Source organism: Myxine glutinosa, chromosome 11 (assembly GCF_964187855.1).
Source record: "Myxine glutinosa chromosome 11, kmMyxGlut1.1, whole genome shotgun sequence".
Taxonomy (NCBI): Eukaryota; Metazoa; Chordata; class Myxini; order Myxiniformes; family Myxinidae; genus Myxine; species Myxine glutinosa.
Genome location: NC_136271.1, coordinates 21857857 through 21875651, shown reverse-complemented (window position 1 = coordinate 21875651; position 17795 = coordinate 21857857). Strand labels below are relative to the sequence as shown.

The window sequence follows — 17795 nt, the reverse complement described above, 5'->3', positions numbered from 1 at the left end:
GGAAGGCCAAGATTATGCCGATCTGACATTCATGAGAAGTTCTTGCAAGAGTTGCTCTAACACTCGAGCCACCAGGTCTGATCTTTCTTGTGGGTGGGCTTTAAGTTTTCCATTATCCCTGGAAGCGTTGGATTGCATGTAACCGTGAGAAAAAGATCAGCCTTTACATATTTACAGTCTATGGCCAGTGCATCCTGACAATTGTGTTGCATAGCCTGAGGACTACCTGCATACAAACAACAACTTCCCCTGGTGGCAAATTTTGAGCAGCACTTTGTTTCTGAACATGATCCATTATGATCATGACTGGGAGGGAGATGACGCGAGAGGATGTAAAGGTATCCAAACCTTTGTAGAGGTCAACGTGCAAGGATACTTGGTTCCGACGCAAATAATCCAGCCTGGACACCTCCGTCTGGACATATGCATCTACTAAGTACTGTTGTAATAGCTTTTGGAACCATAATGAAAGGGAGAGAATTCCTTCCTCATAGCCAGACGATATGAATAGCACTGAAGGTGGGTTACTATTTGTCTTTGAGCAGTTTGATCTTAATCTGCATGCAATGTAACCTGAACCCACCCTAAATCTTCTCTGGGAAAAAGTAGTGGATTGGATACATAATAGGGTCACAGTTTGAGGAGAGGTTGTTATTGGGTTTACACTGAGGTCTTCCTTTTGGGCACACAATAATGTCATTCTGTCCAGGATCAACAAATGGATATAAACTTGTCGAGGTCCATAATGTGGGTTATGTAATCGCCCAAACACCTTACAAAGAGCCAAAACCCTTTTTGCAACATGTTTTGTACCCTCCCTTTTCCCCTTTAACTTGTATGTTATTAAACATGGATTTCCTCACCTGGTATCGCCAGTACTGATGTACAGTATTACTGACTGAGGAAGCTGCATTAATGTGAAGTGACATTCTTGCCAAGGCAAACAACTCTGCGTGTGAGATGGCTATCGATTAAATATGAGCAAATTGCATCAAAAAATAATATATACACGGTCAGGATATCAATGTGCCATCGAGTTTGGGTTTATTCCCCATCCTGGGAAACAAAGCAATGAAAACCCAGTGGAGATCCGCTTGTTGTCCTTATGGTGGCAATCGATTGTAATTTATGTCACTTCACTCGATGGATGTTTTCAGCATTTCTGTATGTTCTACAAGGATGGAAAGTCGATTCTAATGTTTCTCGGACCCCAGAAGTGACTTTGACATGATAATTTAGGCATAATTTTCCATGTTACCATCCTGATTTGTATGCATTGAAATGCCACTACAAGAGCATTTTCATTGGTTCTCGATGCCCATGAGTATTTAAGTATGGCAGATTAATTTAGCGCGTGCGTGCACATACAAACCCCAGAGTAGGCACCTTGGGTGAATCTGTACGACAAACGGAGCTATCTATATCTAATAAACAGTGCAGGACTTGGAAAACGACCTCCAGCGGCTGTTCCCAACCTTCATGTTGAAGTCAAAGGAGTTCAATGAAAGACAATGTACCAAAACACCTAAAACAAACTTCAAACATAGTTCTGCTCAAAATTGTAGTGCGATCCTAGATCCCAGAACTACTTACTGTATTTGCAGAGTTATTTGAAGGTTTGCCATGCACCAATAAACTGATGCACTCAAGAAGGTTTGAGACCCATCTACCCCTTTTTCCCCTCCAAGTTTTACATATTTGCACAAATAAAATTCTAGTCCTTGTAAAAAAAATCTTGCATCAATTGAGCAAAGAAGACAAAAACTCAGCTAAATTCAAGTACAATGAATAATCCACAACAGAAAAGCAAAAGTACACAATCCAAAACAGCCATGCTATCAAAATGGGATAACAAAACAAGTAAAAACGATGCAATAAATAGAAATGGTTTATGTTAAATTGAATGCGAACTCTAAAGGGAAACCTCAGAAGTTAGCACAAATGCAGAACTCACCCTAAGGCTAACCCCATCAATATTCCCATGATAAACCTTAACCCAAACCCAGCTAGTCGCTGACTGGGCCATCCTCCGTCAAGCGAAGTCCTTCCTTGGCACACCTGAGCTCCTCACCACATAAGGCTTTCATCCGCAGCTCAATGGAATACTGTTCCCCCCTCTGGGCTGGTGCTCCTGCCTCACACCTAGCTCGTCTTCATGCTGTTGAAACCAAAGCGTTCAGAATCATTGGAATCTCCCACGATGAAGCTAACTCCGAGGGTCTTTCACTCACTCGCACTAGGCAGGTCGGTGGTCTTTCTGTCTTCTACCGACTCCTCTCCAGCCTAGCTCTGCCAGCTCTGTCTGTGCTCTGTCCCCCAAATATTCCTACAGGTCGCACAAGATCTGCCAGCAACCCTCTTCTGGTGAAATCGCCTAAATCAAGACTCTCTATTCACCTTCACTCTTTCATTCCTCTTTACTCCTGCCTCTGGAACAATCTCCCTCACTCTCTTCAATCCCACTCCTCCCTCCAGGTCTTTAAAACAGCTGTTCACCACCATCTCTTATCTTCCCCCATCCAAAACTTTGATCTTTTCTACCCCAGTTAATTCACCCCAGATCCACTTTTTTGAAATACTGACTTCTTTTCTGGAAGTCCTAGCAGTGTCCATCTATTTTATACCTCTAACCCCCTTCCCATGCCTCACCCCCCAAGCCCTCTCCCTCCCACAGATATCCCGATGTCCCTGCTCTCAAATGTTGTACTTGTGTGCTTCACTCTCTCTCCCCATCTTGTGCCCGGCTCCCTTTATCATATGTTTTATGTGTCAGTTTGAATTTTTGTGATTAATGTTAGCTCTTACACAAGCCTCGATCAGGTATACAAAAAAAACAAACAAAAAAAACAAAAACCCCTGCTCCAAACATGACATTGCAGAACTTGCATCAATGTCACCGCAGTAGCCACAGTGTACGTAAACACTCAGCCCGCTATCATTCCTCAGTGATACGAAATGCACACACATCAGCTGCATCCTATTTATTGCAGGAGATTTTGAATGGTGCTATTAAAACAAGTTATGAAATATTCAACACCCCAAAAAGGCAATATAACTTAATCAATTTCATTTTGTTTAAGGATTTAAAAAAATTGGGTAGCACTTTTATTTTTTTGCAGATTTTATCGGCAATCGTGACTGATTATTTACTTACATATCTGTTGTTTCGTTTTAATTCTTACGATTCTTTTAGTCCGCTCACGATTAAAGCATAATATATGGAGTAAATCTTGCACCAATCAGCGAGGCTAGTTCATGGCACAATAAATAAAAATGAACTTTTATTTAGGATCTAAAAATAAATGAAATTCTAACACAAGGGCTGTAATGCCAGGATGTTCAAAATTTTGCAATTTAAACTCAACGTCTATCTTCATAAGAAAATGTGGAATACTGTATCTTCCTTCAAGCTTAAACTCCGAGCTTAAGCTTAAATTTCAAACTCGAAGCTTAAAATTTCAAGCTTCAACTATTTCCAGGATCAAGATATGCTTTCGGGACCATGCAAGATAGAAGCAAAACAAACGGTTCATTTTTCAATAAAATAACATGACACTTGCAGCAAAAATGTGAGCCAACCTTTTGGAATGCTTTAGTGTTTTTATTTTCATTTGTAAGCATTTTTTATGAAATTGTAATTATGCACATTTGCATATTAAACTTTTAAAATTTTCCCTTTTGAATCATGTTCATGACCCTCTGTGAACCCACCCACTTTTTCAGTCAAACAATGCCCCACCATTCACTGATTCCCGGTAGCTTTCAGGAACATATCCCCCACGAATGTCGGGGTTCGACTGTGCAGTAAACCCTCCGTATTTGCGAGTTCTGCATTCCACAGTTGCAAGTATTCGCAAAGTGGTAAATGTATGAAGATTCCCAATTTGTGACCTATCGACCTCCTGCATTCCCAATTTTGCGAGCTCCAATTACCTTACCCCTGCGTCACCTCCCACCCATTCTACCATAAACATTGGGTACATGAGGGGTAGGTGTGCATATGTTGATACTGTACAGCACTGTATTTGGTTCCATAACCACAAACACCTCGCCGCGCCTCTTGACTCAACGTTGTGAATTTGTAATTACCATTCATCATGGCCTCTAAACATTAAGATGATTGGGAAAGGAAAGTGTGCTGAAAAGAGGCCGAATAAAGTGACGATTTTAAGCAAAGAAAAAGGGAAGGTGTTAGACAGGCTGGCTCAGGGTGTAGGTGCGTCCGTAATGTGCAGGAATCATCCTTCAGAGTTCCCCTCCAACACCTCCAACACCACCACCATCATCATCATCATCATCACAATCATCATCAAAAGTCAATAACAACACATGGTTCTGTATACAACAATGTAATTTATTTATTTTAATCATCATTCTTAAACATGAACCACTTCCCTTTATGTGCAGTGTGACCTGGCTGGGAGCCTAACCCACTTTCTCCTATTAAACCAAGGTACCCATCGTCACAAATTCTGTATTTGCGAGCTTTTCCAGGAACGTAACTGTCGCGAATACGGAGGGCCATGTGCACGTAAAACTGTTTCTTTTTACGATTAATTTTGTGTTCCTCTGCCCATTCAACATTGAGAGGTACAGTACACTCTGAGCAGACTCCAATGCATGCTATACAGTAAAATGAGGCCTTCAGTACAACCGAGAAATCTGAATGCCATTCAGCATAAGGGATAGCTTCACTTAAAAAGTCAGTTACAATTGGCAGCAGTTAAATCTGCAGGATTTGACCACATATGTTCCCATTTGCATTAGTTCAAATTACTGCGAGCAGACTGTAATCCTAATCTAGTGTTTACATTGATTGTCATTTTAAACCATCGATGACATCATCACAAAGAGATGCAATCTTTATGAAAACCATTCCTTAAATTTGGTCTTAAGATTTATTCATAAATTAACAAATATGTTGAAAATAAAAGAAAACGAGCTGTCAACAATTTCAAGGGGATTACAGGATTCTCCGCTTTCGTTAAACGTTCCACTGTCTGGCCAGATGCGTTTCTTAAAACGATTTTAACAGCTGACCTGGAGGCAGACACCACGAAGAGCAATGATGTTTGGGTGGCGCAGCATGCTGAACAACTTTCCCTCTTGGCGTACACTTTCTGCAGTTGTGCTGATCTCTTCATCTGGATCCTGCCGAGCTGCTTTTACGGCAACTTCCTCATCATGCCAGACCCCACGGTAGACCTAGGTGAACAGCCACAGAACCTTTCAACGTTCTAATAGCTAGTTTTAGAACAACTAGATAAACCATAGTCGATTTTGTCATAAATAGGCTCAATGAAGTGGAAAACTCTGCGCTTAGCACTTCAAGAATATAAGTGAAAACAAGGAAGTACTTTTAAACTCAAAAGTGAGACAATGAATACATCAACAAATAGAACGAGAAAGCATCTCAACATACAGAGCCCAATAAAAAGCTATTTTCATTAATTAGTTATCCATATTCTCAGAAAAGTTCTGTTGAAAATTTGATGACAAAAACTCAAATGGGAAAAAATAAAGTCACAACACACGACAACTCCAGCAAAATTATTTAAATTTTTTTATGACAAAACATCTGGAGAAAATAAAAGTATTCAAGAACAGTCATGGAGGCTTAGAGAGGCCAGTCTGTGGAGCCCATAACCAGTGCCACCTAAGCACTTTGCAGACACCTGGACACAGGTAAGCATTTCACCTGCAGAGCCTGCCCACTGCAAAAATATACACCCACAGTCAACAAAATGACTAAGCCGAGATAAGAGATGCAATGTAAATCCAAGGAATGCTTGCTATCTTCTGCCTCACTCAGAGTTGAGAGATATCTCGCCAGCACTTTGCATCCTCAAATAAAATATTTCAAAAGCAAAAGCAATAAACTTTAAAAAAAAAAGTACATGGAGAAGCCAGCAATCTCATTTACAGACATTCAGCCTTTCCCAATTCTGGCAGAAATCCACAATGAAATGGAAACTTTTAAAAGAGCTATATTCTCTATTTCCACAAAAAGTAATTTTGAAAAGTATGCTTCAGCAACTGGCAGCACCTAGCACACACAAATCAATGATCACACACAATCAAATCAATCAAGGATTCACTCGGAGTAGGTGGGGATCAGATTGTTGGTTTTTTTTTGTTTGTTTTAATTACAAGTCCTCGCTTGTTGTTATTTTGAGAAGAGGATACTGAAAAGCAGACCATCAACGTACAAAGGATCAACAGACAAAACAGGGCGAGGGGAAAATTATGGGACAACAACAAACAGATGCACCACAGCACATGGAGAGGCAATGCAGTGGAAGGGTGGGAATATGGTCTCATCGGGTGCAGTAAAGCTGAGTAGTGGAAATGGGGGAGACCATGCGAGTTGGCATTGGGAAACTGGAAATTCTGTATGGATGAGCTTGAGATAATTGACTCAGGAAGGCAGGTACACAGGTGAGAAAGAAGGGGTAAGGAAGACAAAAGATGGAAACAGAGTTTGGAGAACTGGGGTAGACTTGGGGAGGAGAACAAGAAAAGTGTTTCTGGCCAAGGGCCCGTCCACTGCAGCGACACCCGGGACCAAGGGCCCGTCCACTGCTGCAACACCCGGGGCCTAGGGTGCGTTCGCCACCTCGACACCAGAGACCAAGGGCACGTTCACCGCCACAACACCAGGGGCAAAGGGCATGTTTACCCTTGCAACACCCAGAGCCAAGGGTGCGTTCGCCACCTGGTGCCAAAGTTGCATTCACCGCCTCGACACACGGGGTCAAGGGCACGTTTACCACCACGATACCTGGGGCCAGCAGCTTGCCCTCCGCCAGGCTGAACAGTTTATGTTTTGTATCCGAATAAGAGGTCGAATCTACATCCAAACCTGAACCAAAATTTAATCGACGTGTTCATGTCACCTACTCAACTCGTCCAACCAAGTTTTGTCATAACTAGTCCACAACTTTTTGATAAATCTATATTATAAAATAGGAGTGTCTGTCCGTCCCCAAACTACTCCTTCAGTTTTGGGGCTAGCCCCACCAAACCTCCTGTGGAACGTTTTGGGGTCACAGTGGATGTTGTAAGGTAGGTAGGAGGTTTCAAAAATTCCTCAATAAAATTATGATTTTAAAATTGATGACATGAACCTGCTGCAAAACCGGAAATGGACAGATGACAGCAATAAGCTGGTTTGATAATATCTCAATACAATGGTCAATTAAAACAGTATTTTGTTAAAGTATCAATTTATGATTGGAATGACGTTTGGAATTGAGTGAATACAATTACGATTTTTAATTCGGAATTGTATTCACCCAACCGTACGGAATTACTCCACATCTGGATTTAAATATTTGTTTATGTCACGAATGTTAGTAAAAGTTTATTTTTTTTCGAATTAATGCTATTTAATTTGTGATTGGAGTTATGCTGTTTGGAATGAAAATAGAGATATCGAGTTCAAATGAATGACGAAATGCCATGACGGTTTCTACTTTCCAAGCGTGACATTCACGGATCGCCATATGCAGATTCGCCATTGACTGGGTATTGAACCATTCAAACGGGTAGTTTTTCATGGAAGTCCTTCACAAACCTGCTGTCCATGCTTGATGTTCGACTACGGGTGGCATAGGAATGTGGAATTTATTGGTTCCATGGTTTCCCATTTGCCGTTTTTTTTTAACCTTAGTCTTTCACGAACCTGCTGCCCATGTCTGACGTGCGACTGAAGGTGCTACAGGAATGTGAATGTATTGGTTTCATGCTTTAGCATTCACCGTTTCCGCATTGTGTTTGCTTTCGGCACCCCACCCGTGCATAGCACGGGTACCTCCATTGGCATGTTAAATATCACTTTTGGCCCCATCTCTCAGTGGTGAAGATTCACTTTTAAAAATATTTTAAAATTCTCGTATTCACATCCAATTCTTCAACAAAATCTAATCATTTCGTCAGTCACACACCCAACTGCTCTACCAAATTTTGTCCGAATCTATCCACAAAAAAATCCTGCTCACAAACAAATAGACAAACAGGGGTGAAAACATAACCTCCATCTCCCTTCGGTGGCAGAGATTACAAAAAAACCCAATTAACTTCGCAATTTTCATTTTTTCAGCAAATAATTCCAGATGTAAGCTGAATCAACACACCTTGCCAAAGCCTCCAACTCCAATGATCTCCTCAAGCAGCAGTTCATGGAAGGGTACTTCAACGGGCGGAGCATAGGCTCCATGTTTATTCTTCTGCAGCTTATTAAAGCTGGGCTTCCGGGTGACATAGTTGCTCGGGAAGATTCCCACTCGATCAAGAATTTTTCCTGTCCACCAGCCCTCATCACCCGAAACCTTAGCATCCTGCAAAACAGACAGGTGGGCCATTTTATGGTGGTAATGGGAAGTACAGGAAGCAATATTGAGAAAATTAAAAACACTGACGAAGAACACCATGTACTCCTACAATCACGTATGTATGTATCCATTATTCTTATATCCGACAAGTCACAGGCCTTTCATTTAGCCGACGTATGTCGCGTTTTAAGTTTTTAACAAAATACTATTGTACGGTACTGTATATAGTAATACAAGTGTATATACCCATTAAGGATGGGTGATGGGATGGTATGACATTTATAGCATGAAGGGGCAAAAAACAACAACAATCCCACGACAAGTTTAAAGCATGGACCACCAAAATACCATGATGTTATCCAGAATGGCAAATACTGAGAAAAGTCAATTTTCAACTGGGTCAAACAGAATAAAAGTTGGAAGTGAATTTAGATGATGTTAGCAGAATTTCAAAACATAATCATACCTACAAAGTTTGATAAGGATATGTAGAGCTGAGAAAGAAGATAGGAAACTGGACACAACAAAATGACAGACGCCACCGTTTAATTCACGCAGAAAAGAGGATTCCAGCAGAAATCAAAATATGTGCATTTTATCGCCGTCTTTTCACAGAAACACCGAAAACCTCGTCTCAAAATTATATGACCAGACAAGCAGAAAATCTGGCTACCAACTTGACAGATCATTCAATTGAATTTTGAAAAGCAACACCAATAATAAAAGGTTTTTGATGCACCGTGAAGCTCGTTGACAAAAATAAGACAAATGGTGGCATGCACGATCTCAGATCCGGTACACAAGACAGGTGCAGGCAAGCAAGGCTCTATTTCCAACACAAGATGTGAAAGAAAAATCATGTGCAGTTCTGTGACATACAACTCCAGTCCAACAAAATCACAAGTGCACAACCAACACAGGGACTTGAGTCCATTTTTCCTGAACTCAAACATGAAACTCATGACTCACTTACACACCACTCCCCCATGTCAACACACGCACACACCCCATTCCCAAGCAGGATTTAACTCGACCTAGCCTCTCATGGTGAGGCAATCGCCTTTGACCAACTTGCGTTGTCTTTATGAAATGCAAATCTGACCAAAGGCAACCTCAGGTCATTCCACGAAGCTTGGAACAAGTGTGTGTCTACTCTCAGGAAAGACAGAAAACAACATCTGGCCTACCTCAAGGCTGAACTCTCAAACATATCTCCTTCAAAAACCTGGTGGCATCTCAAGTCTATCTCTGGTGTATTCTCCCCCTTGATTCCCAAAACTCACTTCAAAACACACTATCACAGCTGACTCTGCTCGTGAGAAAGCTGAATGCCGCAATTCTGTGTTTGCATCCAATTATTGGGTACCCAACTCCTCACTCCCTACACCAACCCAACTCTTATAATCACCTGCTCTTGGATACTGCTTTTCCGATTTGAGAAGGTAGAGAGGTTTCTGGGAAACCTAGACTCCAATTTTGCGACAGGCCAAGATGGCATCAGTGCATGTGTCATAAAAACCCACTTTCCTGCACAGATTGCTCATCCTCTTTATACTCTGTTCATTTGATCATTCTCTCTGGGTCAGTTTTGTCTGCCTGGAAATTACCTAACATCACTGCAATGCACAAACATGGCGCAAAAAACAGATCCTCTTAAATAAAGAACTATTAGCCTAGCCTGCTTCTAATTATAAGCACGGTCATGGAATCTATCAATGCAGTCGACATCAAATTAGTCCTTTTCGCCAAAGGCCTCATCTCAGATCATCAGTTCGGTTTCAGACCCGGTCATTCTGACCTGGACATGCTGCTTATACTCTCCTAACAATGGATGGAGGCCTTCAACCTCAAACGTAGGATCAGGGCCGTCTCTCTGGACATATCTCGAGCATTTGATAGTCTGGCAGACTGCCTTGATCGCCAGACTCTATGCTTATGGCCTCCAAGGCCACCTCCTCTCATGGATAACTGACTTCCTCCACTCTTGTAGTCACAGCATGTAGCTCTTAACAGGATCCTTTCATCTCCTCTCCTTGTCTCGGCTGGAGTGCCCCCAAAGAAGTGTATTGGGCTCAGTCTTTTTCCTCATCTTCATCAATGATCTTTTTTTCTGATTCCCTCGAAAATCCAGCCGAACTCTTTGCAGATGATCCCACAATCTGCTTTATCATTTCTCACTTCAGACGGGCAGGCAAAGGCCACTTCCCTCTCTACAGACCTCAATAGAATCAGGAGCTGTTCTAACACTTGTAATAGGAATTTCAACCTCAACAAATCCCAATCAACCCTGTCTCTTTGAAAGGACTGTCTGGCAAAACCCGTTCATCTACTTCCTAAACAAACCAATTGAACAGGTGAAGTCACTCAAACTTTTCGGCCTCACTATCCAGCCATGATCTTTCTTGGGCAGCTTCCAAAGGCAGCTTTCATTGCGCAAGGTCTTCCCCTTGACCAATAAACTGTTAACAACCTGTAAGGCATCATTTGCAGCTTAATGGAGTACTGCTCTCCCCTTTTGGACTGGTGCACCTGCCTCCAAAATTGCCCTTTGTGATGCCATGGAAAGCAAGGCCCTCAAAATTATTGGTTCTCCCAGGATGAAGCAGTGTCTAGGCCTGTTATTTTCACACCATAGATAGGTTGGTGGCCTTGCATCATCTGTTCTCTCTTGGCTCTGGCCCTCCCAGGTTTCTGAAGAGTGCACATGGCCTGCCAGTAACCCTCTTATTGTTAAACTCTCTAAATCCAGACTCATTGCTCACCTCCACTCATTTGTTCCTCTTTTCTCTCACATGTGGAACCAACTTCCACAGTCTGTTCAGTCCCATCATTTCCTCAAGGGCTTCAAATGACAGCTGCTCACCATGATCTCAGGTCATCCCCCATTCATACTCATCCCTTCTACCCCAAACGACTCCTTTCCAAAGTTATTGTGATTTCCCCCGCTCTCCCTCACCTCTTTTCATTTGTTAGTTGTCGGTTGGTTTGTTACCTCCGCCACCAAAGGTGGATGGAGGTTATGTTTTCACCCGTCTGTTTGTCTGTGAACAAGATATCTCAAAAAGTTGTGGACCGAGTAGGACAAAATTTGGCGGAGAGGTAGCATATGTACCAAGGAGGAAATGATTAGATTTTGGTGAAGATCCGGATTCGGATCCGGCTAGTAGAATTTTTAAAGCGATTCTTCACCATTGGGAGATGGGGCCAAAACCGATACATAGCAGGATATCTCAAAAGGTTATGGATGGATTTGGACGAAACTTGGTGGACCGGTTGTGTATGTGAAAAGGACTAATCGTTTTGATTTTGGTGAAGAACTGAATATCGATTCGGATACAAGAATTATTTAATTTTTAAGTGATTCTTCACCATTGAGAGATCGGGTGAAAAGCGAAATACAACATGATATTTTAAAAAGTTATGGACGAGTTATGAATAAACTTGGTGGACGAGTTGGTTAGGTGACAAGAACAAGCCGAAATTAGATTTTGGTTTAGGTCTGAATCCAGATCCGGCCTATCAGCGGGATACAAAATGTAAACTGTTCAGCCTGGCGTAGGTATGCGCTCTACCGAGTGCCGTTCTAGTTCCTTCTCTGTTTCATCCCTGCTCTCCCCTTCCTCTTCTTGCCGCGTTTCATCGAGATCGTTCACCCCCATGTGTCCTCCTACACCTCCCCTTAATCTCACTTTCACTTCTATTCTGCTGTTGGTGTTTCCCCCTTTCCATTCTGCTCTAGCTGTTCCATGAGCCTCGATCATGTATAAAGATAAAATGTGTGAGGCACCACTGTGCAGGAGTGGTACAGTGCACGCAGAAAAAAAATACTACTTTTAACTTACGCGAATTTTTTTTTGTTGTGTATATTTCTCCAACCGATAAATTTATTGACACTGGAGGTCTGACAGCAATTCAATGTCCACAGCGACGCAAAATAAAGAATAAATAAATACTTTGCATTTAATGAAACAAGAGCAAGGGAACGCAATTAGCAAATACTCAGTGAGGAAAGGATATAGAAGAACCAGACGGACCTGCTTAATTGAGACTCAAACGCCGCAACATCTACCTTAATCCAAGATGTTACCAAAAAAACCAGGCCAAAACGGGAGAGTGAAACAGATGGGGAAGTATATGTATACATGGTCTTTCTTCATGGGGCACCTGGAGGGACAGTGTGGGGCAGTGGGGCACACTTGTCAGAGTTGGAGGGGAAATTGTCCCACAACTTGAACTGGCTTGACCGCTCCAAACCCCGAGAAAAGCTCATTCATCTCCAGACAATTGGGCCCTCCTATTTTTACACAAGATTTTAGAAGCTCATGGACCATGATGCCAGCCGGCACTGCTCCTTATTGGCTGCCCCACTGGCAGATGTCACGGCCCAAAACTTTGCCTTTTCCAGTCACCTTTGCACCGGCCACAAGGCAGGGAATTATAGAGAGGAAAGGAGTCGAACGGGCAATTCTAAATTCCTGGTCTAACCATCAGGGTGCACTCCATCAGCGGCAGAGCTACAATCCCAGCAATGACAAAATGGAAAATGAAGTAAAACATGCAAAAAATGATTTTTTAAATAACATGTAATTGTACTCGTCATGACTGTGGTTGTTGTTGTTTGTGTGCGCCTTCTATGTACTTTTATATTTACACGGGGTATCCCATAGGGCAATGCTGGCTGGAACAGTGTTAGTCTGTCCGTCCGGTGTATGTATGTCGGAGCTGAGGATCTGGTCACATGACAGGGATCCATGGTTAGTAACCATTACGGTTGCATATTTTACTTAAAGGAAATATAATAACCTTTTGTGGAACGTTTTGGGGTCCCAGTGGGTGCCGTAAGGTAGGTAGGAGGTTTCAGAAATTCCTCAATACAATTATGATTTTGAAATGCGATCGACATGGAACTTGCTCCCAAATCCAGAAGTGAACAGATGATAACGGTTCGCTGGTTTGATAATATCTCAATACAATCGTGATTTAACATTATATTTTGATATATTAATACTTTTACGTGTATGGGGGTAGGTAATGAAATACCATAGTCGAGGTAGGATTGCATGGAGTAGTGTGCTCTGAATGTCGCGAATAAGAAACCTCATGCATCTAAGTCAGGGCCGGATGTTCGTGTAAGCGTTATGTGTCTCCACGTGAGGGGTGGAGCTATGCTAATTAGTTAGGGCAAATGGATAAAATTCACAGTGTGTAATGCCCTTGTGATTTTTCCCTTCGTTCTTATAAAGCACACTCGGCCAGCCATGTGATCGGCACGCAATTGCACATAACATAATCGCTGACGAAACACAGACGCGACTACACCACTTAACTGAATCATCTCGATGGGCACCAAGTGTGGCCACGCCCCAAATAACGATTGGTTAAAGAATGATGAGGTGAGTGAGTGGCATTCAGTGATTGGAGTGCGGGTGACGTCAGAGAGAACGTTCGAGACAGTCTGAGTAAAAAGGAAAAGCACCACCATTTTCTCTCTCTCTTGGCCTTGGCGTAGGTATGCCGGGCTCTTGGTACGAGCGGTCGCACTTCCTGCTCTCTGTTCCTCGCATGAAGTTGCATTTTGCATTATCGCTCTCTTGTTCTGGGTTTGATCACGAGCGGTCGCACTTCCCTGTCTCTCTCTCTGTTCCTCGCACGAAGGTCGCATTTTCTCTTGTGCTGGGTTTCATCGCGTACAGTCGCACTCTCTCTCTGTCCTGGCCTTGATCCCAAGCGGTCGCACTTCCCTGTCTCTCTCTGTTCTGGCGTTGGTGGAAGTGGCCACATATTTTCCCTCTCTTTGGTGCTGGCTTCGTAACGGCTGCATTTCGTGCCGTGTGGGCCTGAGAGAAACATCGGAGCTTTGGGAGCGTGGGACGATTGGAGGAGGAGGGAGGTTGGCCGTCGCTCCACGGGTCGGTCTCTACTCTAGGCACGACTGCGTGCCATCTTGTGCGGTTCCCATGTTGTGGTTCCATGAGCGGTCAAGGACACCAGGCGGAGCATCAGCCAACGCACCACACCACATGTTATTTATATTTCATCATCCCCTTGTGTTGTATACGAGTCCGTTTGAGGGTCCTTCATTTAGGAATTTAGTTTACCTTACCATTTGTTATCCTGGCATTTATTTTCATTTGACCTTTATTTGTTGCATTTCATTTGTTGAATTGTTGATTGCCGGTTTTGTATGTGTATTTGTTGTGGGGATCGGATAACCCCCCCGTGCCGTGTCCGTCCGTACAGGCAAGGACCTCGCTACCCTACACCTCCCCCGCGCGTGCCAAAGGTACCGCCATAGTTGGGTATACGCCTCGGAGTTAAAGCTTGTTTGGTCACCTGTCGCCCTGAGGTCTTCACTACAGGGTAGACATGACAATACTGTTGCGGATATGGGATTTGGCCTCCATCCATATCCGCTTGTAAATATTCCCCTATTTCCCCAACTATCCCCAATCCCCCATTCCCTAGTCCCATTGTCTGTAAACAACACTCTGTAGCCCCGACCTTCCCCTTTTTCCCCCATTAAATGTCGTGCCCAGGTTCACCGCATCTCACGTAGACAACTATAGGACATCTTGCTAGTTATTCTTAGTCTATGTCAGTTAAGGACTCGTTTCCATTAATTCTGACTTTTCGTTGCACCAGAATGTGATTGTATGGCACCGTTAGTAAGTTTAGGACCTCCCAATACCTCCCCGCATCTTTTCCTCATGGAACAACAACACCAACAACAACAACAGCGGGGGCGGCGCGGCGGCGGCGCGGGGAGTGTGCGTCCTCACTCCGGCTTGGTTAGCCGCCATTGACCATGTGCTCCGACGGGGTTACCACGCAGGGGCTCACTGTCAGCTCCTCGTCAAGGGCGGAGCCCGGTAACCCCCCGCACCCAATAAGAAGCGGCGGACCGATTCCATCTGGGGCGGAGCTAACGAGCCGAGGGCGTGTCACTCCCCGCTGGGGATGCGCAGGAAGACGGAGGTGACGTCAGATGCGCCTGAGCTCGAAGAGAAACGGACGCCACCTCCAGCGCGACGATACCTACCCGCATCTCTGGACCGGACCGGGTCGATTCTGCCCCTGAGCCAAGGTGCACCTTGAGCTATCGACTGCCTGCCCTCCCCTGCCATCAATCCCCGTGTGAGTCAGTCTTGTCCCGTTTGTCTGTGGTCTGTCGGGAATAAGATAAGACCGTGAATAAGTGCTTATCTTTCTGTGCTGTACCTCTGTGCCGTGTAATCTAAACGTTCTGCATAACCAATATTATATCCTCCTCCGGAGGTCTTGAGAACTGTACCCCTGGTGTCGTGTCATTTAACCCAGCCGTTGTGTCCTTTCCTTCATTGATTTAGCATAGCGCGATTCGGTCAACGTTCGAGTGTAATCGGGTAACTTGTGCGAACACGGCGGCCATTCCGCTCGGCCCACCATAACATCTAAGTCATGTCCGTAACAATTGGTTGTCAGGAGTTGGATTCGGACCTGGGCCTAAATTTGTTAGGCCCAAATTTTGGAACACCAATTGTACTATTAGAGTAACAATTGGTGTCGAGGAGTGAGATTGGACCCGGAGCGCGTTTGACGCGCTCAAAATTATAACGGCGAAATTTGATTGTGTTTTACAAAAAAAAAAAAAAACCCGAATTTTGAAAGTCGCGCTATGGCAGATCAAGACGGCTGGGTTCCGGTAGAGGAGAGTGAGGCAGGGTCGATCCAGGACCAAATTGAGGGACATGAGGAGAGCGAAGCAGTGAGGGTAGCAGGGTCGCAAAATGGCGTCCTTGCGCACGAGGTTGCGGGCGCGCAAAATGGCGCCTCGCACATGGCTACGGCGGCCGCACCCGCTGCACAAGTGGGAGGGATGGCCCAAATGCAGGCCCTCATGGAGCAATTTATGGAGCAAATGCAGGCGTCCCTCAAACTGCAGAGTGAGCAATTGGGGGTAATGGGGAACCGGATGGAGGCTCAGAGTGAGCAAATGGGGGCAATGAGGGACGAATTGGGGGGCGACATGGGGTCCAATAGCGAGAAATTGAGGGAGGACATGGGGGCCCAAATCGGAGGGTTAGGGAGTAGAATAGAGGGATTAAGAAACAAATTTGAGGGATTAGACAATAGATTAGGGGAAATACAGGAGGGGTTAATGGGGATAGAAAACAGAATGGCCGCTCAAGAGAATCAAATGGAAGGGATGCAAAAGGGGTTAGAGAGGTTAGAAAACAGTATGGAAGGCAAATTGAGGGACATGACGGACCAAGCGGAAAGGGAAGTTAACCAAATGGGGCAGCAGATAGAGGGGGTCAGAATGGGGGTAGAAACCAAACTGGATGCTCACAGGGAGGAAATGGAGCAGATGAGGGTGGCATCTGGGCAGGAGATGCAAGTGATGGGAGAAGAGATCAGAAGAGGTGTGAGTGAGGAGGTCGGAGGAGTGCGCGAGGAGGTGAGGCACTGTAAGGAGCACATGGAGAAGGAGGTGAGAAAGGGGACTGTAAAGTTACAAGGGGGCATAGAGGACCTGACGCAGGAGGTGGAACAGCTGACGGAGGGACAAAAAGGACTAACGGAGCAGGTTCAAAGGAACACTGCGGTATTAGGAGGGTTAAAAGCGACACAGAAAGAACTAAAAGACGACTTGATAGCGACGAAGAGGGAATGTCAGATGGTACGTGAGGGACTGATAACGAGGTTGGACGAGGTGACAGAGGTAATGGAGACGAAGGACCGGCAGGTGAGGACGCACATGGAAACGGTCAAGGTAGCCTTGGAGGACGAGCTTGAGGAGACGTACCGGGAAATAAAAGAGGTGAAGCAGAAATTAGAAGAAGTGGAAGAAGGGGTGAGCGAAATTAAGAAGCGACGGAGAGGGGATAAGAAAGAGATAAAAGAGGAAGTAAAAGAATTGGTCCAAAGTCTGTGTTCGGATCGTGATGATGTGCTCATTAACCGGATGAGGGATTCGCAGGTGATGGAGGAGAAGCGAAGAGGAAGAGGACCCGGTGTAAGTGGTGACCAATATGGTCGTGCGTATGATGCGCCAGGGGATTTAAGAAGCTTGGGGGTCGAGATGGACCCGGGTGTTCGTGAGAGGCCGTTGGTGAAGTGTGCGACAGGTCTGGTGTGCGAAAAAGGAGGTGTGCGAGAAAGTCCGACTCTGGGGTGTGTGAGGAAAAAGTGCGTGCCAAGGAGTGAGGGTGCTGGCGAGAGTGAGTCGGTCGTAGCGCGTGTGCGAGGGAGCACATGGAAGCGCGGTGTGGTAAGTGTTACAGAGGGTGTGACGGAAGAGTGTGCGCAAGAGTGTGCGCGAGAAAGGTGTGTAACGGACAGGTGCATGAGGAAAGAGTGCGCTGTCGGGTGTAAGGGTGAGTGCGTTGTCAAGAATGGAGGTGAGAGTAGTGAGAGTGGCACGGAGCGTGAGTTGGTTGTGACAGGTGAGAAAGGAAGCACACCTGGAATGGTAGAGCGTGT

At 44.5% G+C, this 17795-nt stretch overlaps 1 protein-coding gene across 3 annotated transcripts in view; it reads right to left on the bottom strand.

Moving 5' to 3' along the window:
- Positions 1-17795, bottom strand: part of LOC137436472 (mitogen-activated protein kinase kinase kinase 9) — a 111885-nt gene that overhangs the window by 80865 nt on the left and 13225 nt on the right. For all 3 annotated transcript variants that reach the window (XM_078786454.1, XM_078786456.1, XM_078786455.1), the window contains exons 2-3: positions 8136-8339; positions 5041-5205 (exon numbers count right to left, since the gene is read on the bottom strand). In XM_078786454.1, the coding sequence (XP_078642580.1) occupies positions 5041-5205; positions 8136-8339 (369 nt within the window). The remainder of the gene's footprint in view (positions 1-5040; positions 5206-8135; positions 8340-17795) is intronic.